The 26,063-nt window shown below is 42.9% G+C and overlaps 1 protein-coding gene across 4 annotated transcripts in view; it reads left to right on the top strand.

Annotated features, from left to right (window-relative positions):
• Positions 1-26,063, top strand: part of LOC148655268 (dynein axonemal heavy chain 3-like) — a 237,770-nt gene that overhangs the window by 96,553 nt on the left and 115,154 nt on the right. For all 4 annotated transcript variants that reach the window (XM_088645659.1, XM_088645658.1, XM_088645657.1 and 1 more), the window contains 7 exons: positions 1,076-1,214; positions 6,508-6,612; positions 7,175-7,305; positions 8,743-8,941; positions 9,425-9,628; positions 21,454-21,588; positions 25,430-25,548. In XM_088645659.1, coding sequence (XP_088501785.1) covers positions 1,076-1,214; positions 6,508-6,612; positions 7,175-7,305; positions 8,743-8,941; positions 9,425-9,628; positions 21,454-21,588; positions 25,430-25,548 — 1,032 coding nt within the window. The remainder of the gene's footprint in view (positions 1-1,075; positions 1,215-6,507; positions 6,613-7,174; positions 7,306-8,742; positions 8,942-9,424; positions 9,629-21,453; positions 21,589-25,429; positions 25,549-26,063) is intronic.

Genomic DNA, 26,063 nt, shown 5'->3' with positions numbered 1-26,063 from the left:
GCCGAGGTGAAATACGAGCCGCGCGCTGTCTGCTGGGGAGACTGTGTCCTCTGGCTGAGGAAAGACATTTCACTGTCAGGACCGCGCACGTCGACGGACGGCAGAGAGATGATATGTTCTGCTTTTTTTTTTATTATTATTCTTTCTCTCAGGAAGGTTTCAAGAAAAAAGCCGATAGTTCATTTGGAGCTTGTAGGCAATCAGGCCTGCACTGAGTCTGGATTATTATAATGACGGCAGGTTCCAGCCTAACGCATCCCTTTTTTAAAGAAAGGACATGCTCACACACCTTTTTCCCATCTCCCACCTTCCTCAGAGCAACATGCGGCCCCAGTAGGTGAATGGAGGTACGCAGTCCTGTTTGGGAGAGCTGCTCTTCTGTCGGCTGACCTGCAGAAATTGAATTAGAATGCCGTGGCGTTTGAGATGGCCGCGCCTTTAATGCCCACGAAAGAGTTCATTCTTGTAGCAGCAAAGACTCCGTGGATCAAGCTGAGGTTAATTCCACGCTGAAAGGTAAAGTAAGAAGAAAGAAGAAGAAGAAGTGCAACATATCAGCAGTGGAGGTGAAGAACTGGCTCTGAACTGGTCTCTCAGAGCTGGCACTGTGTTTTTTTTTTATTCTGACTTCTCAGCATGGAATCAGCCTCAAGCTGCTCTACTATAGCTCCCTCCAGAGAACCTCCCAGACACGATTTTATGTTTGTCTTGCTTTCTAAGCCCGTTTGTTTGTGGTTCAAACAATGTTTGATTACGATCACATTTAAATAAGAACGAAAACCGCCAAAGAATGTGTCAGCGATTCAAACATTTGATTTCTCTTTCTCCCTTCTTTGCCTACCTCAAGCGTTGTGCGATTTCAAAATGGCTTCTGTGAAATCTGGAGCGAATGTAAGCCCTGGAGCGAAATACTCCAGAAATCAGCCAGTTGATGTTTTTGGTACAGTGTGCTTGAATTGGCAGATCTGTCCCTTTTCAATTAATCACTTGTTTTCAAAACTACATGCTGCATGTTGGACATTACCGTTACTGGGTGAAATAAGACTGATGTCTTGCTCCCCTCTGCTCTGTGCAGGTACTGGGAGCTGATCACTAGCTGCTTTTCCCCGGGGGAGATCCAGCCCCTCAGCAGGGAATGGGTGGCCAGGATCTGCTCCAGAGTCCCCAGGTATCTGAGGCACAGACACAGCCCAGCCCTCCAGGAGCTGAAACAGGTAGAGCATCTGATATCTCAGCACGATTGTTCCCCACTTCCCCCATGGGTTTCTTTCACTTCTTATACTAACTGCCTTTCCTTTCAAAGACCACGAGTCAGTAAAGGGACGTGGGGCTTAGTAAAATCTGCAAGAAAGTGAGAGGTTGCTTGACAATTCTTTAATCCATGGAAGCATTTCTGCTCCCGAACTGTAATCAAGACACTATTTCACCAGCCCTGACCTCAACAGACAGTATCCATTGCCGCACAATGGATGAGCCCAGGAATCTCTGTTATCCTTGTTCTTAAACACGTCAGTGAGTGACAAAATCGATGAATCAGTCGGTTAACTTGCACAGTCCTGCCAAGATGTGCCGGTTAACTTGCATGTCTTTATATCACTTGAAGGAGCTTTCCGAAGTTACAGTACACGAACTACCTTTTTCTCAAAATGTGTTCATTAATAGGTAAGCTTCCTTTTTTAACAATATAAATAAGGTCAGAAAACATGAATCTTGCAAGGTGATTCAGTTTGTAATTTGTTTTCATCAGTACAGTAAATGAAGAAGTGGTTGTAATACTAGCATTGTGCGCATATATACTGTATATGCTAAAACTTCCTCCTGTGCTTCAGTACAGAAAAGTGTTAAAGACCACCACAAGTACACTGAAATATTGCACTGACTTCAAATATCTGATTCTCACTGTGCTTTCCTTTTCCATTTTTTGTCCAGTTTTACTACAGATTCCCTCAGTGCCCACGGCACTCTTTCAAATCTCAATTCTCATTTTCTATGTCCTTGGCACTAAAGAACGTATGGACATAACAACATATGAAAAGTTGCAAGTGAAAGTTGGGCATTTAGCCCACCTGGCTGACATGGTAGTTAGTAACATCGATCCAAAGCTCTCATCTGCTCGTGTCTTGAAAGCAGTGGTTGCATCTTCATCCACATGGTCTCATAACTTCTTCCATTTTCCCACAGCCCTCTGGGTAATGGGAGTGTGGAACAAGCCAGACATAACTGTTAAATAAAGATAACACTGGTAGTGGCCGGTTTCCTATGATTTACCATACAATCACTTTGTGTAAAGGGCCTATCACATGCATTGAGAAGTGTAGAGTATACAGTCAGACCCGGAGTACTAAATGCAGTCTGAAACCACAGCACCCAAGCTGCACAGCTCACACAAACAGCAGGTTTGTTCTGTTGTGCCAAAAAGGCCCACATCTTGACAGGGTGGTCTTGAAGAGGGAAGTCCCAGAAAGAGACATCACTACATCAATCCTCTCAGACACTGCAGAATCAGTCTCATAAAGCCCTTTGTGCAAATGTGCATCGTAAACCACTTCTATTGTGAAGGGATGACAAAATGTTATCTTCCTAAGATTTCAAGGTAACTGACTAAAAAGGAAAAACATAAAGACACAGAAACCCTGGAAATTTTTAGATGAACCTCCCTCTGTACTGTTCCTTCACTCCAGGAGCACAAGATTCAAGAAGACAAGTTTGACACAAGATTCATCACTTATAAACCAACATATGCGGCATCTATTTTTTGTTCTTTTGGATGTGAGACAATTCTATTCCTTGTATCTGAAACTCTGAAAATATACGTTTGATTTATTTCACTGGCAGTAAAAAACAGTAAAAGTGTTTTATTTTCCTTATCGGAAACCCAACACACCAGCTTTATCTGGGTTGTCAGGTGAAGGGGTTATCAGCACACTGTTCAGAATTGCTTGTTGCAGGAATCGGTTATTCTGTTTTATCTAGGCTATAAAATTCTGGGCACTAAATTATTATAATTTCATTCCCCTCCCTCTCTGTTCTCTTTTTGTTGTCTTGCCACTGTCTCAGACCCTGGTTTCTCTCCCTCTTCTTCCTTCCCTTGTACTAAATACGGAAGTTAAAGCCGGCCAATTTTATCCAAAGGTACTTACATTTGTACCCATTAATACCCCTGGGTATTTTACAAGAACCATTTGTATGTATGAGTATGTATCTTGCTCAAGGGTACAACTGCAGTGTCTCACCAGGGACTTGAACCCACAACCTCCGAGTTAAGACTCCAGAGCCCTAACCACAGCTCCACCATGTTGCCCCTGCCTCTGCTCTCCCACGGCTCTTTCCCCCTGCCTTGTCGGGTCACTCCCTGCTTTCACTCCATCCTTCTCAGCTTCACTCTTCCTTTTTCTCCTTAAAATCTGCTTTCTCCTTCTCTCCTCCCACGCTCTCTCTCCTCTCTTCCCGCCAAGTCCAAGCCTATTACCCATTTCTTCCTTTCCCTCTTTTTGTCATTATCTCTCTCTCTCTCCCTCTCGGGTGTTAATGCAGTCTCTCACTCTTGACTCCATCTCTCTGTTGGCTTCATTATAACACCGCGCTCTGATCCCCGGCTCTGCAGCTCCCCTGCTGCAGCTCAGTCCCTGGATCAGAGAGTCGGGGATACATTACACTGCCCCTGGGGCGTCGGGATTTGTAACATGCAAGCCGAAGCTCGTTTCGCTCAGCTGGGATTTAGCTGCCCTGCCCGTGCTAGTCCCCTGCCTTGGTTTCTCACTGGTTAAGGGCTATAGTAATTAGCTCAGAGGTTGTAATGCTTCAGGGCTTGAATACAGTGGCCATGGGTGTCTCAGAGAAGACAGAAAAGAAACAAGACAGAAACAAGTTAGAGCTGAAGTATTCAATAGTAGTATTTAACAGAGCTGCTGACGCTAGACTCAGTGACTCAGTGTTCGAATACGGGGCTGCAGAGTGTTCAGCATACAGTATTTGAATTAGAGAGCTGAGTGACACTGGGCTCAGTGTTAGAGTACAGGGCTTCAGAGTGTTCAGTATATCAGAATTAGAGAGCAGAGTTACTCTGGGTTCAGTGGCTCAGTGTTAGAGTACAGGGCTGCGTGAGTGTTCATTATATCAGGGTTTGAGTGCTGACTGACACTTTTTGTGTTAAGCATTCTCACAGCAGTATGTTCAGTATGGTAGTGTTAAGAGTGCTGGAGAACTCTGTTTTTTTTAGTCTGCAGTGAGTTCCTTCTTCTTGTCCACATTGTGACTGCTTTCATATTCCCAAAACAGTCCCAGTTTTGACTTGTTCGATTGATTCCAAATCTAATACCGTTTCTTTGCTAGGCTTCTGAAATAACAACGGAAATGACAAACTATTTGAATAGCACATTAACTAGAGGCAGGATGTAATCATACAGTTCAAAGAGTGACTCTGCCTCAGGGCAGTATGAAAGCTGTTTAAAAAAGCTTTGATACTTGGTGGCTGTAGATCTCACCTCATCATCACCTCTCCTACTGTAACTTTATTTTGTAAGGTCTCGACAGTGTTTAGTTAAGAGGGGTTTGGTCTACCACATACAATTTGAGCAATGAATATTGCAAACAATATATATGCTATTCTTTATTTGGAGCAAAGCAAATGGTCTCAGACAGAAAAACAGTACTAACCTACTTTATATCTCCGAGACCAATCGTAGATATGTTCTTGTCAATGTCTGAGGCTTCAAAGATATCTTGAGGACATATTAGTCTTTAATATGTGGTCTATTTTGCAACTCAGATATACAGAAGATACTGCATATAGAAAATAGATAAAAACAATTTATCAGCTTTACTTCTCAGTGTTATCAATCTTCATCTAAATGTGCTTTGCCTGTTTGTTCTTCAAGCTAGAAATTCACTGATAATAGAACTCTTCTGACTGCATTTTATCAATTCATCAGAAGAGGTCTTCAAGGAATCCTACATAGCCTTAAGAAGGGAGAAAATAATATGAATTTGGAAACAAGTCTACTTAAGAAGAGTGCATTTTTCTAATGTTCAGACCTTAGCTGTGTGAACTGATACACTACCACACAGCAGCCAAACACTAGAAATACGTTTTTCTTTTTCCACAGATAATTTGTAGCATCTAGATCAACAGGTTAGTGTGATATTGGCCAGTGATTGCTGTTCTGTGTGCCATCTACTGTATTTGAGTAGTAGGGCCCTTTCTAAAGATGCTCACCACGATCATCCAGTGGATCAGAATGTCTTCATGAATGAAGATGTTGAGTGCTTCCACTGCACTGATAACGTCTTGGTCTCAGATTCCCAGTGGTAAAACCCAAGACTCATCACAAGTTAGTATACAGAAACCACATTCTGCTAGATTAATACTGAATGCCAGCAACTGTTCACTGCTGAATGGAGATCTTGTGAACTGCTGCTTTTGGGGAATCCATATGGCAGAAAACTGTTAATATTCATGGACAGTGGCTTCAGTGCGTTCAACAGAAAAAGCTGTCTTTTTTGCAAAGTCCACAGGCTCGATTTGACAGCCTTGGTTTCCTCAACAGCAGTTGTTTTGTGAACTGGTGGCATCCAAGGATCGTCTGTACGCAGGGTCATCTTGGATGGATTCTCTGCCTTGTTTAAGCTCATTCATCCATTGCCTCACTGGAATAATGAGGGCAAATTCCGTATCATGGCAACTATACTTGCGGGGGATTTGCTTTTATGGTGTCTCCTGCAACTAAATTTGACAGCCAAGCATTGCTCAAACTTAGAAAAATCCATCCATCAATGCCCATTGAAAGAACAGAATGGCATTAGTCATCCACACATTGAGAAACAACCCTGGAACTGGGCATTGGAACTGCAGAAGTATTTCAGTACCATTCACAGATGAACATATACATCTTATCTTCCTAAAATATGTCTCAAGTGACTTTGGTAGAACATTTCTAATGGGCCTGTGAAGGCTGTGTTACAACAGGGGTGAATGCATTTGCAGTACTCTGCACATGTTAGGGAGATTACCACAGAATTGTGCTTCCACAATGCAAAACAACTATTTGTCCCAACTCTCTGTTAATTATTGTTCATTTTCAATTAATGAGTGAAAAGAAGGAAATTGAAATCATTTGATTGGACTTTTGATATGGAAATATGTCTTTGCATTATGGCCTTTGCAAACATGTAAATTTAACAGGAGATTCAGTAGGTACATTTCAGAAATTAACAGATTTGTATTTCCGAAAACCAGCCCTACACTAGGATACGTTCTGCAAAGGAAACTGAAACGCAGATTGAAATGTCGAAATAACCCCATTAGCAGAAGCATAAAGGACCATGTTCTCCTTCCTTACAGTATGAAGCCTTGTTACGGTTAGGAAGCGCTTTGCTATAAATTCTTCCCATCCAGGAAAGTAAGGAGGGTGCAGAAACATACTTTGTGAGTGTGAAGACGTTTTAAGACAAGCACCCCAGTCATTCCTGGAAGAGTGAATTGTGTTTGCCGTCGTGTGTGTGCTCCAGGAGGTGGAAGAGGTCTACACAGTGGCCATGAGGAAATCCATCTTGGACTACGTGCTCCTGGATCCAGAGGAGCAGGAACGCTTGGGCATCCTTCTGCAGCACAGGGTAGGCAGGAGCATCGTTCAAATGCCTGCCGATGGCACACAGACTACTTTGTGTAGAAGCACAACGCTTGTAGAGGTGTGTGCCAGCCAATACTCCACATGGAACTGTCATGTGCTCTTGTGTGTTATTGTGTAATAGAGTCTCCAGACGTGGGTCTGGAACTCTGCAGAATCCACCGGCTCCCCCCGCTGAACTTTCCTCTGCTCAACCGAACCAGTTTTTACTATTTGGTCTTTGGTACCCTATTTAGTTGATAGGGATCTTTCGTCCCTGATAGAAGATACTGTACTTTTAAGACTTAGAGAACTGCAGCTCTCCGGGATGAGGGTAGACAGCATCATCTTTCAGTGCTGTTTCAGCCTGCTGCTTTGTGATTAATTGCGGTGCGTGATTGCCGTTGCGTGGTGCAGTCTCAGAGGAAGAGACGGCGGAATTTGAATTTCTGTTGGGACTATCAATCTAAGTGAGAAAACAGAGCTGACTTTTTTTCGTGGTTGAAGTACAATAGTTAAGGAGAAGGAATTGCTGTTGTTTAAAGTGCGTCTTGCTCTCTGTCTCTCAGTCATCCAGCAGTGCCGGCCGAGATGTCTTCCCCTGGCGTGAGCGAGTGAAGAGTGCCCGGACTCGCCTGAGGGGGGCGCTGTTTAACACGCACCCTGTCATGACCAGGCTCCTCCACAGCTTCGACCACTTGTAAGACACTCACAGCATTCCTTTCCAAACGTCTGAAGCTCTAGGAGCCTTTGCAGAATGTTGTTCCATTCTCACCAGTGTAGTTCCCAATAAGCTGTGAAGCTGCAGTATGTTCTGAAATTTCAAAAGTTACGATATTTCCCCTGTCCACATCTACAGTGAGTCAAGTCTGGCTCTGTTTGCTTCATTTGGATGCAGACTCTGACAAGGGTGCAAATTTAGAGAGGCCTCTTAATCACTCTCGCTGTCCAGGATCTGGGAAAATGACACAGAATTTCATTGACTTTAGAAAATGTAATTGGCTTTAGTCTGTAAAGCATCTTTATTTAACCAATCTATTCTTGTACTATATTTAAATCACTTGCAGTAATAATTTCTTCAGATTTCTATAAAGGTGCTATATAAGTGTAAGGGTTATTGATTTATACGTAAATTCTGGTCCAAAGGAAGTGTCCCCCCTACTGGTTCTTCTTCATCACAGCTGAACCCTGATTTATCTTAAAGCTCTCCCATTCCAATACTTTGCCTTGCTTAGCTTCTGAGATCAAATGAGAACAGGCTAAAAGCTGGCAAGGTTACAGTCCACAAGTAATATACAGTACTAATGATCACAAACATGCAAAAGAACACTGAAGTCTTGTGTATGATACTGTCTTATACAGATTATGGTATAGTCTTAGATTTTCAGAAGGCTTTTGATGAAATTCCTCGTAAAAGATCAATTCTCAAATTGCAGGCGGTAGGCATTAAGGGAACTTCATTCATATGGAGAGAGAAAATTAGTTAAAAATGTTCAAATTGGGGTGATCTGTTGGGTGGAGTACCTCAGGTACTAGAGTTACTGCTCCTCCTAATTTATATCAGTGGTCTAGATCTAAGCAAGGTCATCCTCAGATCAATTAGCTATTACAGCAACTACCAAACAGGCTAGATAGGCTGAATGGCTTCCTCTCACTTGTTCCTGTAAGTGTGAAGGAAGTGGATTTTGTATGGTTCTGCTCTGGTGTAGGGGGGGGATCTCATGTTGAGCCCCGTCATGGGGAAAAGCTGGTGCCTGAAGTGTTACAGACAGCAACCTGGCTGCTGCCCAGTGTAACCAGTGCAACACCACACTCACTACACTAAACCCAAACGTGCCTTCTACCTGCTAAGCCCAGGCAGGAAATGCAATTAAGAAGAAGCTGGAAGGTGAATTTACTTGAGTGACTCTGCAGACTCCGCATTTGTTTTGGCCTCATTTTGTGTGGTCCAACACACACAGCGATACAATTCATTTTGCTTACTTGTATGAGGTTGTGTGCATGGTGTAGATTAGCCATTGACGACTTCAGCCTCATTCTCAGAGGGAAATTATTTTTGATTATTTACTCAGTTTCCGACTACAGTTTGTTACTCGAAGGGTTTTATGATGGGTTTTTTTCTATATTTTGTCCTCAGCTTTGCAGACTTCACTCTGCTGGATATGAGAAGCTTGACCCTTGAGTCACCTTTGACCCTGGGTCAGCTAACTTATCACATGAGGGCTACAGCCAGCAGAAGGGCAGGGTATCTGCAGGAGAGCTGGCTGCAAGACTCCGCCCATATCGTCAGGGAGAACCGTGATGTCATTGAGGCCTGGATGCCCCAGGAAGACGAAGTAGGTAGTAGGTTCCATGGTGGAGATGTGTAGGATCAATCAGTGTTAGAAAGTTCCATTAATGCGCATTAGCATTTAAAAAGGCTGATCCAATCCCAAAGCCATAAAAGCATTGATTCTATTTATTTAATGCGTGAATTGCTAAAGCATTTGGCAGTCTAAAAAGAGATTATAAAATGGCCATTCTTAATGATAAGGAACCAGATCTTGAGTGTCTTCTGAGTGTGTACACCCATTCTGTCTGTCTGTGAGTTGTCCTGTGGTTGACTGGAGTGTCTTTATGGCATCTGCCCACCTCTGTCTGTCTGTGAGTTGTCTTGTGGATGATGGCGGTGTCTGATGGTGTCTGCCCACCTACAGTTTGTCTATCTGTGTGTTATCTTATGGATGATGGGTGCTTCTGGTGGTGCTTGTGCACCTCTCTTTATCTGTGAGTTGTCTTGTGAATCGTGGTTGTGTCTCCATGCTCTTTGTGTGGGACAGGCACAGAGGAAAAGGAAGATGGCACACTTCTTTGGCAGCGTGGCAACTCTGATGTCCCGACTACTGAGGAAAGTGCTGGCGCAATCCCTAGAGGAACTGTCCACCTGGCTGGATGTTTACAGCCATGGGAATAGATACATAGAGAGCTACCCACTATCCCACCTGGCTCTGCCCACCAAGCCCCAGCCCATCACAGTCTTCATGGTGAGTGTGATCCAGGAGCCATGTCTGATCTGACAAGTTCAAGAAAGTCATAGTAAAGATTTAGTATTAGGACACATGGAAGGTTATCATTTCAAATAATAAATGTGTGTTTTGTGTCCCTATAAATCCCATAAAGGAAACTAAATCCTTGGAGGCACATTGGCAAATGGTCAGTGTCAATCCTTCCACATTGCTGAGCACAAATCTTGCACACAATTATCTACTACAAAAATAAGTTACTATAGAAATGTTATGAGAATCAACAATGTACTCGGAGAACCCACTGCTGTTTTGTACTGTTATATCAACTTGTACTGTAATACAGCTTAGTTTGGCTGCCCCTTGGGGGATTTCAGGGGATTTCACTCTTGAAGGGGTTTGTTTCCAGTGTAGCCAGTACGGGCAGTTCTGTGGGACTATGTAGAAACTGAAGAGGATGGTCTCATCTCACCAGTGGCCATTCTGATGTTGTGGTGCTTAGGAAGCAAGTGTGAAGTGTTTGTAGTAGCTAATCCATCTAATGGGCATAATTACCTAATTATCTAATGAACTAATTATTTGACCCAATTAACTTGTTAAGATCTAATTGACTCATTGTCAAGTGTTCCACATCATCAATAAAATTCCTTTTACTCTCCACATCCATAAAGTTAAAAGGCTGTTTTTGGAATACAAAACACATGCTTGTCAAAATTGACTGTTACCTTAAAAATGTTTAAGATGCTTTTGCAACATTTAGACTTTTTCACAGCACCACTGCCAAGGAGATGCTCACAACACAGCAGTTTTTTAATACAGTATAATATGTATACTACTGTATATTACTAAAGTATTTTCTTTCATAAGGTTCGTATGAAAAAGAGAGGATTTGCTTGTAACCAAGGTCCTGGTTTGAGGTTCTTGGACAAAGCTTAAGGATCAAAATGAGTTGGTCTGCATTAGTCTGGAGTGAGGTGACATTTGTCCGGATGGTAATAGTCAGAAGTTGAGGAGCAGTGTTGACAGATGATCACATCACATGTTCAGAAAGTAGAGTCGGTGTCAAGAAGGGGGCATGCAATTTTCAAAGCAGCGCACATATACAGTACAACATGGAACGCAGGGAAGAGCTGCGCATTTGCACTCAGTGTCTGGCAGTCAGAGAGATTGTCTGTTACATTTTTAAAAAAATAAATAGGTTTTGGAGGGCTAGGACTTAAGCAGTCCTAGCCCTCCAAAACCTCTTCATTTAAAAAAGGAAAGTAGCAGGATTTATTAATATTATAGCAGACAACCAATCAGAATCATTTGATTATTTTGCCCAGTTTACTAATAATCTTTTCTGTACTAATTTATTTGAATCATCCTTTTATCGAAAAACATTGTACATTTGCCCTCACGTGTGCAGCTGGGTATTTGAGTGGAGCAGTTCAGTTGAAGTACCTTAACCAGTAGTTCGACAGCAGTGGCGCACCTGGATTTGAACCTGTAACCCAGCAGTTACAAGTCCAGAACCCTGACCTCTGCTCCACACTGCTGCTGTATCACCTCTGTGTGTTGTTCTTTGTAAAGACTGAGCACAGGACCCGAAGCAGCGCATGTGGGCTTAAGCAAGGTGTCACAAGAGAGACAGGAGATCTAGACAATGTTCGTAGGCGTTGATTGACAAGCCCTGTCTCCCCTGTTGAGAATACATGAATATTTCAGTGCGGCTGCAGTGTCAGCCAGTATCTCGATGGTGGAGGTTTCAGCGTGTGCTGGGCGAAAAAAAAAACACATTCACAGCAGTAATAGCCTTGGTGCCGGAGAGATTGATGTAAAAGCAATTGTCAAAAATAACATTCCAGCTCACGCTCCTCAATCCCAGCCAAGCCTCGTTCGCAGTCAGGCTCAGTGAGATGGCAGGTTTGGGCCCTCTGAAATTTTAATCAGCGTGTTGATACCAGAGGTCAGAGCCCATCTCGGTGTTTACATGCGGAGTTAAAACGCTGTATTTGCATGCATATTATATTCCATTAACGGAATTGATGGAGTTTTCTTTGTCGTCTGAGGTGAAAAAGTCCATCTAGGACTTAAGTTACTTCTGTCTCACAGAGACGGATCCTGTGCTGGAGGGTAAGAGCTGCTACATGGCTCGAGATGTCTAGGTCCTCCCTAAGTCGGCTGAAGGGTGTGACACACTGATTTTACAGGAGCCAGCGGAGTGATCAGCTTTAATCATTATGTTGAGGAAAAACATATGAGAAAAACAAAGCTGATCATCAGTAGCGGGCATTGAAATTAGATTAATTGAAATCTCTATAGAGTTTAAGAGTTGCCTATATTTCCAGGAGGGTTAATTTAATATTTAATGGCTGTGACGACAATAACAGAATACTGTGATCGTACAATGCCTTTAATTAGCGGTTAATCAGTGATGAGGCCACGTCTAGTGTAAACCTGTGCAGTGAAACACAGCCCCTTTTGAAACAGACCACAGCAAGCATGGCACAGGGCTACTGGAAGAGTCCCTAGAGCAGCTCTGGAGATTTAAGGTAAGGGGCTGAGTTTAGGAGTAAACCTGACTTCTTCATTCCCAGCGAGGTAGACAGTATGCTTACGATGGCTGAAAAATGTAGTTGTGATTAAAAATCCCGTCAATATGCTGAAACAGATTTTTACTTTGGGATCGGGGGGGGGGGGGGGGTTCTGTGGTTAGCATTAAATAAACTTTAAACTGAGCGCCAGAGACACTTTCCAAACTTGAATTTGTTCATGAATTGCACGCTGCTTTCAATATCTGCGCCGGCGTCTTAATCTCCGAGCTGTGTGCAGCAGGCCAGCCCCGGCGAGGTGTGAGAGAGGCATCTCAGACAGTGGTGTAATTTGGCGATGGTTGACTGCACAGAGAAGATGGAAGATGAAACCAGAGCAGGGATCCTCTGAGACCCCCTCCCCAGCATGTCCTCCCACCCTACCAGCCCCCTCCCCCCCCCCCTTCATAGACAGAGCGAGCTTTTCGCCATTAGGTGGAAAGCAATCTGCTGGCAAGGCGCATTTGGGCGAGAGACATCAATTTGCCACGTTTAATGCGCTCGCTGCCCCCAGAAGACATATTGATTATTTCTTCCCCGCAAAGTGACAAATACCATTTTCTGGGCCGTAATGGAGATGGATTGCGATTTTATGAGAGGCTGAGGAAAGACGGCTCCGCGATGCGGAGGGGAAAGAGGGGAGGGGGCAGGGAACCGTGGTTCCATCTCGCCGTGCCCGATGAAAATGAGAGAAAAAACAAACAGAGCTAATAGAGAGATGAAGGAGTCCGTCTGCAGCCTCTGACAGGCAGCGGGATCTTGCCCCTGCGGTTGACAGGAGTAATGAAAACGAGGTGTCTGCTCATTAAGCACAATACTTGGGAGACTCTTCCACTTAATGCGTCTGTTGCAGTTTACCGCAGCAGTATTAGCGATGCATCTCTTTGCGCTTTAGGGAGATTTCTGTCTAGGGCTGCATGGACGGCAGTAGAAAATGAAGACCTTTATTTGGCCATCGAGTAGAATCCGCTCAGGCACCCACAGTGTGACCTTCGATCACAAAACCAATTGCCCAACGGGGCCCCGGTCCTGTCCTCCATTGGTCAGACGACACGGCTGTGCGTTGGTACACATTAATGCTGTGGAGGTGAAGATGAGAGTCCTGCAGATTCATTATATGTTGGAGCTGAACATGGAGCATTTGTATACCTAACTCTCTACTTCCACAAACCCCTAAGCAAGAACAGCACAGCCAACGGGACAGTGCTCACTGTCACCATTTTGAAGCGCGAGTTTGGGTTTTTCCTTCTAAAAGGAAGAATGCAAACAGTTGGTCTGCTAATACTCTTTTTGTACTTTGCAGGAGGTGACTTTTTTTTTTAAACATCTACCCGGCCAACAATTGTTAGACCAACCTCAGCCTATATTGTGAGACCTGACCAGATCAGATAATGGGGTAGTGCAATTGCACGGTTTGGGGTCCTTTGAGCATCACTCCATGGGAATTTTATATCTCGTTATAGAGTCCTGACACTTCTTTACCCAAGCCCTGTAAGTGTCAGGGTTTCTTATCAAAATGTGGAAGTTCTGTGAACTTGCAACACGTTATCTGTGAAACCCTGTTCAGTGCACCTGGAGCATGAGGCTCTTGCCGAACTGCATTCAGCAAGAGTCAAGAGGGGTTTGCGTAATGGAGGGGTAGAATTAGAAGTGGCCAGGGACACACAAGGCCACCACAAGACAGCAGGCTGATACCATCAGTCACTGTTTGTTACAAGCTCAGTTCTTAAAAAGTGTTCAGGCTCCATAGTCAACAGATTCCCCCAGAGACTCTCTTCGCAATTTGAAAGCTCAAATTGGCTCCTTGAGGGAAAAATAGATTAGATTCACATTCAGTCAAGCACATTGATCAATACCTGCATCTTTCAGGACCTTGTGTAGTTTCCTATTACCTACACATCTGGAATGTGACTAAGTGAAGTTTCGAGTAAACCCCTTGCGATGTAAATAGTGTGCGTTGCACTAACTTTCTTATGATTTGGACAGTTTGTTCCCTTTGGAGTTGACTATTCTGCCGATTCCCCTGGGGAGAAAGGATTTCTGGGATACTTTTTTGTACCGCCGCCACCATCTTCACTGAGCACATGTTTTGAAACAGCAATGCGACACTATGCACATTCTCGGCTTTTTCCAGTCATGGTCAATGAAGCCTGGCCCATCTGCCCTTGGTAGAAAATGCAGGGTATTTGATAAAGCCCGGAAAAAGCATTGCAAAAGGCTTTCAAAATCAGATAAAAGACAGCCATTTGATAAATTCATAAAATGTCGGGTCTATGAAAATGGCAGGGACTGTAAATAATTTTTGATCTTTAAGAAGAAATGTTAATTCTAAGACTTAAGTATAACCTTATTTAATTCCGTAATTTTCCTAAATTAATGTACTGTAGGCAGCTTTTTATGTTTAGTTTCGTGTGGGTTGGTATAACATTCAATTCTATAATGTCTTATGGGACTCAGTACTGGGTGTAGTTGTGTTGTACAGACTGTAGAGAACGTGTTCATATCAGTGTGCTTCGTCTGACAACATTAGTTTGAGATACCAAGATGGCTGATTGTGTGTTGCTGGTTAGAATCAGTACAATGTATTATTTTATTTATTATTTTTATAACTTCAGTTCATGGCAGTGTTTCTGAACAGATAAATTACCGAAGATACAAATGACGTCTCTGCTGAACTGTCCATTGTGTTGAATGGATTTTACAGTGCTGGACACTACAGCCTCTGCTGAACTTTTTTTGCCTCGATGCTCCCTTGCACTGAGCTGCTGTTATTCAATTTCTGGACTCTTAATTCTGCTGTAATGATTGTGATGTGTTCAATTATTGGACTCCTCTATTCCCCAGAGTTCTGTGGATAAAGTTTGTTGGCTTTTTAAGACCTGATAATTGAACACGTGGAAATGTGGTGGCAATGAGATCCCAGAGCTGTTCTCCCCATAATTAATTGGAAAAGGGTTTTAGAGTCCAGAGTGCAGAGATGTTTGTCTGTATTGAGCCTCCCAGCCTCTGAGATCAGAATCTGTGTCTGTGTATTGTATTCTCTCGCTCGTTCTCTCCTTATTGAATTTGTCTGCTTGATAATCTCTGTGCTGAACTCATTTTAATGGATTTATTTGGCTCTGATATATTGCCATACCAATTCCCCAAAGTGAAATCGTTTGGCCTAACACAATATGAGAAGCTGATTTGTCTCAGTGGGGTTTTTTTCTAGGTAATATATTTATGGTAGGCTTTCAAAAATCTAAAAATATCAGTTTTCAATCAAGATGCTGCTCACAAAAAATGCATTTCGAATGCACCTTGGGGTACCTTGTGATTAGTTTTTGAATTTTAGTTTTCATGTACATCTACATGTCCTTTAGTAGATTTTCAGCCATTGTGGTTACATTAATTGCAGAGAAGTTGAGTTATTTTCAGTCTCTATCTTAATGATCTCTGAACTAATAAGTATGCACAGTTAGAGACATCCAGTTCAGGTTCTAACTTGACAAATCAACTTGTTTAGGTTTCAAAATAACCGTAATAACCTACTAAATTACTTCAATTTCACATTATATTTCACAATCCACATTTCTCATATCACATTTTTACAAAACTGAATAAAAAAATTACGAATCCACTTCAATAAATAAATTGCCTATCCATCAGTATAAACTTGATTGATTGATAGATTGATTGATTGATTAAAAGGAATACCCAGGCTAGTGTAGGAGGTAAGAGCAATAAATGCCTGTGATACATAGAACTGACATGTACAAATGACTAGGATTAAAATACTAGACAAAAAGGATCTTTAGTTTCAGGGCTTTTCAGTCTAAATACCTTCTTCGGCTGTTTAAAAATAAATGGCATTTCTTTAGATCGATCTGTTTATCTCTCCCCTGGCTTTGTCAATTTGAAGATGTGCCTGCTCTGTGGACATACAGGACACCAGGCTCTACAATGCCTTCCTCAAGCGGTAGATTTATGTGGTGTGTAATAGGATTTTTATTTAGGTGTTTACAGTTCTTTGAAAAGGCACCAAATTAGAATCGGAGTCAGGACTCATGTTTGTGAAGGAAACAGTGCTTAATACCTGGAGAAACATAATCTGAACTGTGACTATGCCCTTCTGCTGCAAGGGAAGGGCTGTGTTTAATGGAGTCGTCTATAATTATCCGTCTTCAAACACAGGCTTCTCTGGCGATTTGGAAAATGAAATTGAAATCCCTCGCCGGGTCCTGAGGGAGGGCCTTTCTCTCCCTACAGCCCACGACTCGTTATTGTCGGGTAAGAGCTCGTCTCTCCATCATGCGCGCTGTGGCCGCGCTGCTCATCTCAGGCAGAGAGGAGCCCCGCTGAAAAGGAATGCCTGTTGTCCATAATGTGAACAACATTGCAGAAGATACCCGCTTTCAAAATACCTCTCCCTATTCTTCTACCACATTAATAGGGCATCGTTTGAAAGTCTGGGAGCTATGAAACTGTGTTTCACTTTTCTTCTCTGCAGTCTGTAGACACACTAATATCTTTGCAGCCCTGAACAGAAAATGATCTTTTTGTAGAACAAGAACCATTCCTTACAATGATATAGCGCTTTTCTAGACACTCCACTCAAAGCTCTTTACAGGTAATGGGGATCCCCTCCACCACCACCAATGTGCAGCCCCACCTGGATGATGTGACGGCAGCCAAAGTGCGCCAGAACGTGCCCCACACATCAAGGCCAGGGGGAAATTTGGCCAGGACGCCAGGGCAACACCACTACTCTGTAAAATACTAGATGCCTGGATGGGGCTTCTAAGTTGCTCAAAATGCCGTTTGTTGATAAATCAGCTTCGCATACTTGTAAATTCAATGCGGTAGTTTTCCACACAAGAGTAACAGTACTTTAGTCTCATACTTATTAAAAATGAAACAATTTGCTACAACATTTTTGTCTGTTCAAACAAATCAATGTTGAAATATAAGAAAGAGAAGGTCATTCTGCCTGTTTAATTCCTTTTGATAGTTAGTAGCTAATTGATCTGAGGATCTAATCCAGTCTTTTCTTGGAGGCAGTGATAATGTCAGCTGAGTCGCCTTTTCAATCTCCCACAAACATGAAAGAAAAAGTTTAGTTTTTTAAACAGCCTTCTTAGTTTCCATCTGTAAAATGGCTCCCAGAACCAATAATTTATACATTTTTCTAAATTGCAGAGTTTTAGAATCTTGGACCATACCGCCACATCTTCATCTACAGGAATTACATAGAGACACATTTATATATGAGCTGTATCACAGCACAGCTCATATGAACTCAGCCTAGTGAAAAAGTGAATGAAAATATTTTCATCATAACCTTCAGCAAACACTGTGCTCTATTCAGCACATTATTTTAGCTTCAATGCACCCTTGTAATGTAAAAAAAGCACTTGTTAGTTTTTTCACAGTATCTTTGTTTCACAGCTTTCAGTACAGCCTTCAGTCTCACTGAAATACGCTTTATCTTGCACACTTACGCTACCTTTAACACTACCATTCTCTTATTTTACATTGGATGTGAGCCTGTGAATGACATCCCAATCTTGTCTAGCAATAAAAATATCTTAAAAGAGGACACACATACACTTAAATGACATAAACCTGAAAAGTTTAAATGTTTTTATCTCACAGAACATACTGTGTGTTTAAGGTGTGCTCTTAAACAATGCTTAAGTAGATTAGACTATATTTTTTAGTTTTTTTAAGTCATATAGGTGAAAGCTGAGGGTTTAGTGCTTATAAATGTATTAAGGTTTTGAATTTACTGTACACTGCATAAAGGGGATGATCCACTCCATCCCCCACAGAAGAGCAACCCTACCTGGGTCACACACAGCATTCTGCACCAGCAGATCAGGTGGAGTAGGAATTTTATTAACAGCGTATTAATGTAGGTCAAGTTGTGGAAGCCCAAGATTAAATTTAACTAAGATTATCTAACCTGCTCTTATGAACAGTACCATGGGATCATTAATGACCACGAAGTCAGGAGCTTGATTTAGCGTAGCATCCAAAGGATCCAGTTCTTGCAGCAGAATGTCCGTAGTCACCATAATGGGGCACCGGCTTAATTATGGTCCTGAGGGAAGAGCACCAACTACTGGTCCACCAACACCACTTGCAACAGTAACCTGGTTTTCCTTAGAGGCCTTCGCCATCACAGTACAGACCACATCCAGCCTTGCTTAGCATCTAGGATGTGACAGGTTCATGTTACATGGTGGCAACGGCTGTATTTCTGTCACGTTAGTTAATGGTAATGATGTGGGACAATGATATTTGTTAGAGTCACGGAATTTGGTTGTTAATTTGGTGAAATGTGGTCTGAGAGGCTCTAGTAGCCATGACTGCAGTAACCACAGGTAGGGTGGTCCTAGCTTTAATTGTCCGGCACCCATGGTCATTTCACAGGGAGCAGACTCCAGCTCTGCCTCTAAAGGGTGTTAACACGTGAGTCAGCCGTCAATGGAAGCTTAAAGCATCAGAAAATGCTCATAAACACTGGCTTATAAGCTCACTTATAAGTGAGACACTTTTCCCAGTCATTTTGGTTCCCTGCAAGTGTCTCAATTATTCTTAGAGTTTAAGCTTTTGGTTTTAGGTCAGGTCTCTTGACCTATACCCTGACACTAGCGGCCATTAGCCTTCTGGATTTCTAATGCCTATTCACAGTAAAAGGAGGGATGTCCTAAATCTTGTAATCCGTGAACCTAGAGTAGGGGGAAGTAAAATACTGTGAAGGATCTCGCTAAAAACAGGCACAATTACGTTGTTAAAATCTTAATTGGATGCTTTTTTCCCTAGACATCAGTGTGAAAAGGTCGTTAAAGTAAAGCTTGAGAACAATTGACTAAAATCGTGGGCTCTCTCTTAAATTTAATTAAGGAATTACAGCAGCTCAAATTCCATTGAAATACAAAACAACATTACAGAAATGCTAGCAATCTCTCTGTTGCTTGATCTAACATTCACTGGCCAAAATATAAGGAACTACTGCTAAGGTCTGGGGAGCTTATCAAGCAAGGAGAACAGTGTACACAGATGCATGTATTTCAAAAAGTACTGGAAAATTTTCAGCTCATTGCTGTTCCTTTCCTCCCTCAGGTTGACCAGCCATTAGTTTAGATTGTTTTGAGGGTAGTGGTGTGTGGGCAGTGGGCTAGTTTTAAATAGGACTGCAATCTGGGGTTTGCTCTGGCTGAGGAAGTTGGTAGACATTTGTCTCATGTTCTTCAAGTCAACCATGCAGTGGTCTGCTATTTAAAAATGTATTCATTTGAATTGGGCTTCCTAATGCATTGTACAATAAGTATAAATGATGTACTACTTGTCCCAACCCATCCAAACAAAATTACAAGTCAAAGCAACACAGCTGAAATCTGAAGTCTGAGTGGACCTTTATTTCGAATGGCACTTGATGCAGGGTACCATGAACCATGAATATCTTGACATCTCAAACATTGCTCCCATACAGGCACCCCAAACCTTAAGCTGGGACAGTCTTGGAGTTTTTGGAAGTCTTTGGCACTAATCTAGGAGTCTGTACCACTGCTTAACTCGTGGTGCCATATGAATTCTGCTCATATCCAGCTCTTGGTCTCTGGATCATGATACCAAGGCTGAATCAATGCAGTAGAATCATCAGGCACCTTCACTCCCTGAAAAAGTTCTGCTGCATGCTACTGTATGCTTCATTTAAGCAAGACTGTGATGGAAGACAGATTTTGGGTAATGGTGATCAATTGCATCACACAAGACTAGAACAGTGGACAAAGCTACAGTATGCTTACTTGCTGGCTTGACTACATACAGTAAAGCCATCCATGTAAAATTGAAACATTGTTTTCTGTTGGTGCATGATGGCGCAGTGCTCCTGGTTCACCACTGTGGATTTCAGCACTCTGATTGCCTGTTCTTCAACCCAGAACATAGGCCAGCATTACAAACAAATGTTCTGAAACTGCTGTAGCTTGTGCCATGTAATACACAGTTTCAGGATGGTACTTGAAATCAGCAGCTGATGTGTTGTTAAAGGAGCAGTCAGAAGAGTTCTATCAGGAAATTGGTAGTCTGAAGGACAAATTGGTTGTGTGCGTTGAGATGAAGGGTGATTACATGATGAAGACAATTTCTTGATTCTAAACAACGAATGGACCTGCATTTCATCGCTCAGCTTACCCAATTAAATCCTAAGAGAAAACAGCACAGAGCACGGAGAGAACATAAAGCCATTAAGAACTTAAAGGACACTCTGACTTTAGTGATCTATCGATGTATTGATGTTTTCCATTGAGTGATTCTCAGGCCAAGGTAGCAAGCACTCTCTTAACGTACCAACAGTGCACAAACATGTAGGATATGAAACCATTAGGAAATGAAAAGAAAGGGAATGTTGAAAGCTGCTTATTTAAAGAAAATTCTCCATTTTTTCCTCTTTGCCATATTAGACAGAAGCTCAGCGTGGTGCTGTGAAAGTGCCATTGTTGGTAACCTCTTAGTTCCGTCCTCCACCTGAGAGACCCCCTGCTGGTCTTCCTGTCAATATTGCCTTTGCAGGCGGCCTAATGTGTTTATTGTTGCGTTTCTCGAACACTGTGTGACCTGCAGTGATGGTTACAAAGCCGTCAAGCCTCCACAATCAATACAGTGCTCAGTGGAGCCCTCTGCGCAGCAATGTGTTGGGGGGAGTGTGAGAGGAGGAAGAAGGGGTGAGAGAGAGGGAGAACACGAGCAAGGCAAGGGGTGGGGTTAGAGATCAGGAGGTTATCAAAACCTTTATTACTTTATATTCCCGTTCCCTCCCTTTCTGCCTCTGTTTCAGAATTCCACACTCCAGCGCATGGGGATACAAAGAAAATAGAAGAGGTTAATTTCAGGCCGAAAATTAAAAAAGAAAAGCATTTAGATGTAGATAGCGTTTGGGGCTGTGGGGTCTTTGTCAAGTGTGCAGGGGAGAAAGGGAGAGTGCAGGAACGGAAGGTAAATGAGTGGGACAGGGAAGGGAAAAGAAACAACATGGACGATGTATCCTGGAGGCGTGTGGAAGCCAGTAATCTTTAAATGAGGGGAGAGATTCGGAAGAGATCAGTTGACAAACGAGTGCTGGAGGAACTTGTGAACCGTGTTTAAGGGAAATAAGGATCCTCAGTTACTGACTAACAATCCCAAGAGCTGGATGGACTGAACGGACTCATTTGCACCCTTCCTTGTTGATACGGAGGAACCCGGCAGGAGCAGACTGCGTGACAGTGCCCGTGTGTGTGTCCGCAGGAGGCGTGTGGGCAGCAGGGGTCTGTCACTCTCTCCCCCTCCCCGGAGGAGCTGGCCCAGGAGCTGTGTGCTGTCGTGGATCACGTGGTTTGCAGCCTCCAGCGCTTCCCTCGGCTCGAGAGCCAGCTGTTCCAGGTAGGAACATCCGGGCTCCCCTTCCCGCAGTCAGAATCACTCCATTCCCTTCGTGCAGAATAGCCGCTGAGTAAGGGCTGCAATGTTGTAGAACAGAGACCAGGCTCGAATACTTTCACCGCAGTACTGCAGCTTGAAGGGATGTTGCATCCTCAGAGATAAAAATTACATCAGCATTTCACTAGCTTGCATGAGCCAACATATGGAGAGCACCTGTCATTAACCATTCTAGTTCCTAAGCAGGAGACAGATACTCTGCCCATTGCAGTCGTAGCTTATTGATCTAAAGACATCACCCTGCTGTTTCTTGAAAGTCTCTTAAATCATTTAACAATAATACCCCTTCATTCCGAAGACTGTTCTTGATAGCTACAGTTGTTGTTCCCACATTTTTGTCCAATTTTATACTAATATTCTATATTATTTGTTAATTAATTACATCTCCCATTGTATTAGAGCTTTGCGCAGTCTGGTGAATGACATCTTATCTGGGGGGTGTATGAAAGACAGTACAGGACCAGTTCTGAGAACTGATACCATCCCAGTGCACATTCATTACTCTCATTGCTAAACATGGAAATCGGAAAAACCAGATGATGGAAGGCAATTTCAGCAGCCCCGCTTCAGTGAGCTCGCAGAGCAGTAAAACTGGTGTTTAACAGCAAAAAGGGGGGCAGACATTGTGGGTCGTCTGTCTCGTTTGCTGGCCCGTTATGAGACAGTATTGATTAAGTCCGGCAGGGCCGAGGAGCTCGTTAATGAAGCATGGGATGACCAGAAGAAGAAAGTGCATTGCTTCAGCAGTGATTTACGAGTCCTGTTCGGTCTGGTGCATCATGGGCGGGCGGTGGGGGGGGGAGAGAGGATGTCTCCTGTTGTCCTGAGGTCAAAGGAATGCAACATCTTTCTCTGTCTACTGCTTCTGTGAAGCAAACCAGGGCTTCCCACAGTGCAGGTTATTACTTCTGTGAACTCAACAAGTGCAAGAGTGCATCAAAGTACAGGGGAGTTCTATGTGATTTGACTGCACAATGAAGCTTCTGCCTCAGTCTAGGGAGCACAAACTGGACTGAAGTCTGTGACAGTGGTTGAAGGAGGTGCCCAGACCTGCTATGCTACATCAAAAGTTTGAGCATGGTTTGTAACAGAAAAAATATGTTCTGATTGGTATTAGAAAATCAAACATGATGCATTTTGAAGGTTCTAACATCTGTAAACAGTTAAATATGAGAAAAACGGGGATCTATCTGCCGTTGAAAAATCTGCAGATATCTGATATTTGATTGTTTACATTGAACCACTCCTTCACATGTTGAGCATGGGGACCTCTGAAGGTAACCTTGTACTGTTATCACTGCAGCCTCGACTGAGAGAGCACATCGCACTGAGCTATTCCAGAAAACATGAGTTCTGCAATAAGAATCTCCCTGAAGCACCATTTTCGTTTAGTCATTTAGTCGGCTACCAATCCCTCCAAAGCAAATGGATTGACATCAGAGTGCTTTTTCCATAGCTCAGATGTTGACCCACAGGAAAGATGGAGTGGAGGATGGATTTGAAGGCTGGCGAGTTATAACAGCACTGTGAGAGATACACAGGCAGCACTGAGCCAGGCTAGCCTGCCAGCCACAGTAGTGGGGATACCTGATTAACACAGAACTCCTTACAGTGTGCAAGGGTATTTGATACATATAAAGGAATGCAGTAAAAGTCATCTAGAAATATTCACTAAACACTGTGACACCTCTGGTGTAGTGACTTAGCAGGTATCTTTTAATAGCTGTGACTCAGGTAACAGAAACACAGACAGAGTCCTAAAAGGTAAAAACCATGCTCTTTATTAACAATGCAATGAAACTCCAGCAAAACACTATCTCCTCTTTAAGCCCTAATTCAGCTTCTTTTGTGGTCCTCTCAAACTCTTTTGCTTTCTGGTATCAAAATCAAAACTCTCCTTTGAAATCAACACTCTTAATTCTTTCCATAAATCCAGTACTGAGTTTCCATGAGTTAGTACTGTAGATCAATCAATTGGCCACTTTCTTGCTCCTTTCTCCCTGTTGTACTGCACATAACAAAGGTTCTCCTCACTTCCACGTTAGCAGTGGCCAACAGCCTTCTGGTCACTTCCTGTTCCTGGTTTTTAACTGTCACCCCATCCAATTGTCTTCCTCAGATTGGTCATGTGACAGAGGACTTCCTGTGACCATTATGTCCACACCTCACACCCTAATTAAAATTTGACATCCATATTTTATCTTCTCTGGAGCTGAGCCCAACCCTCACTAGAAAACTGGCAACCCGCCATTGATGAAGTTGCTACTTTATATAGGCAATTAATATGTTTGACAAAGCTGGACTTTTTAATTAATCTTTTTTTTAATGAATGTGTTACTTTTTAATAGATCTTGATTTATTATACTTAAAGTCTGCAAATGAGAGGAGGCCCATCTATCTAAGGAAGACGGGGTGATTATTGACAAAAAAAAAAAGAAAAAAAAAAGCGATACTTCTGCCTTGAGTTATTCCAGAATGGCACAATTCCTAAAGTGTTAAAACAGCTTTCGTAATGCATATTCATAAGATTTGTAATTAGCACCTCTCCTGGGCGTTGAAAGCAGTAATCACTGCTGGCTTGATATCATTAACTTTGACAGGACTGAGACTGGGAAGGCATCTATGATAAACTATCCGCTTGCTTCATCCCCAGCCTGAAGGAGTTCCCCCATCGGTTTGTTTTTTTTTCCAGAAGTATTTGATTTTTCCCTCCGCAGGGCAAAATCTCACAGAAATCCGATTTCCGAATCGACCTGCTGTCCTGTGCTGAGTGTTCGCCCGGTGGTAGAGTGGCCATCAGGGGCACGGGGCATGAGAGCCCCCCAGTGTGCTGCAGCTCCTCCAAGGGTTCGACTGGGCAAAGTGTCATTGACAGCTTCCCTGGGCGGCGGTCTCTTTTTTTCCAGTCTCATTCAGCTCATCACCAAACCTTCGCACCGCGGCCTAGATGGGTCGTGTGGCTTCTCATTTGTAATCTTTCCCTTTTATAAACTCTTGTATAAAATGTTATGACTACATTATGTTGAATCACCCATAGAGTAAATGGGTGCATTGTTGGTTATATGAATCCACACAATCCACAGTCTATTTATTTTCAGGTCTGTATTTGTATCTAACCTGTGGTTTTAATGTGTGTATATGGTTATTGATGTAGTAGTTTAGGTGGGGAGCTGGGTCAGCTTGCGTAGGCACCAAAGGAACGAGTAATAGGTTTATTCCATGCTGGAAAAAAGAAGAAAGAAAACACAACGTTTCGGCCGTGGAGCCTTCTTCAGGTGTGAGGCTCCCCGGCTCCACAGCCGAAACATTGTGTTTCCTTTCTTTTCTTTTCAGCGCAGAATAAACCTATTACATGACCCACATACTGCACATACTGTGTACTTGATGTCTTAATGCAGCTCTAAATGGTGATCACTGAAGGGGTGGAAAGAGAAGGAAAAGGAGAGGGAGTCAGATCTGCTACAGACGAAACACTTGACCAATGAATTTCAAATAAAACGCACAAATCAGGGAGCTTTTTATCATCTTCCTTTGTTGTAGGAGAAAAAAGCCCGACACATTATCTCGTTTGTGGCTGAGACTCAGAGTTCAGAGGGCTGGTGGGGAGTTAAAGACTTTCGCAGCCCATGATTGAAGCGGTGGTGCTGCTTTCTGTCGGCGGCCATTATTTCTCAGGACGAACCGTTATTGGAATCCCCTCAATCAACCTGTCCAGACAAGAAGCCTGGTTAATAGGGGCTGATAAGCTCCCCGCTGTTAAACAATTGGTGCTTTCGCCCTGCAGGCTGTAGATAAAGCAGAAGCCAAATTCATCAGCTCAGTCCAGACAGAGGAAGAGATGGTGCTGTTCCTGAAGGCCAAGATAGCAGCTGTGGTGACGGAGAACAGCTATGGGCCCCAGCGGTGAGTGGAGCTCCTACATACATTTTGAGCTCCTATCATGTTTTCTCTCATGATTTTACTTTGCTTTCACCGTGTTCTCCTATGCCTTTATCTTGATTTCTTTCTGCTTTGCCAAAATAGATTATGAGGGTACCATGGAATTTTTAACCGGTAGCGCCAACTAGGTGTTAAGAACGTTTGCTTTTGAGCTTTTAAGTGTCCTGTGGCTTTCCTGTCTCAGTGCAATGAAAGCAAGAAGCCTGTAATGAAAGAAGAAATCTGTCACTTTGCCATGCAATCATACTGTGATAGTATAAGTTATCGACTGGTGTACCATGGTACTATAACGCTTAAATGACTGATGTTCCATGGTACTATATTGGATATCAGTTGGTGTACCGTGGTACTATAAAGGGTAATGATTGGTACTGTACACTATGGTAGTATAATGGTTATTGACTATTGTCAAGCTGTAGTCTCAGAGGACTGCAGGCAAGTTCTTCTGGACTACATAGCCCATCTGTTCGTGATTTCCA

Source organism: Lepisosteus platostomus, chromosome 9 (genome assembly GCF_059453375.1).
Source record: "Lepisosteus platostomus isolate fLepPlt1 chromosome 9, fLepPlt1.hap1, whole genome shotgun sequence".
NCBI classification, from domain to species: domain Eukaryota; kingdom Metazoa; phylum Chordata; class Actinopteri; order Semionotiformes; family Lepisosteidae; genus Lepisosteus; species Lepisosteus platostomus.
The sequence above is the reverse complement of the archived record's forward strand: the minus strand, read 5'-3'. Positions and strand labels throughout refer to the sequence as shown.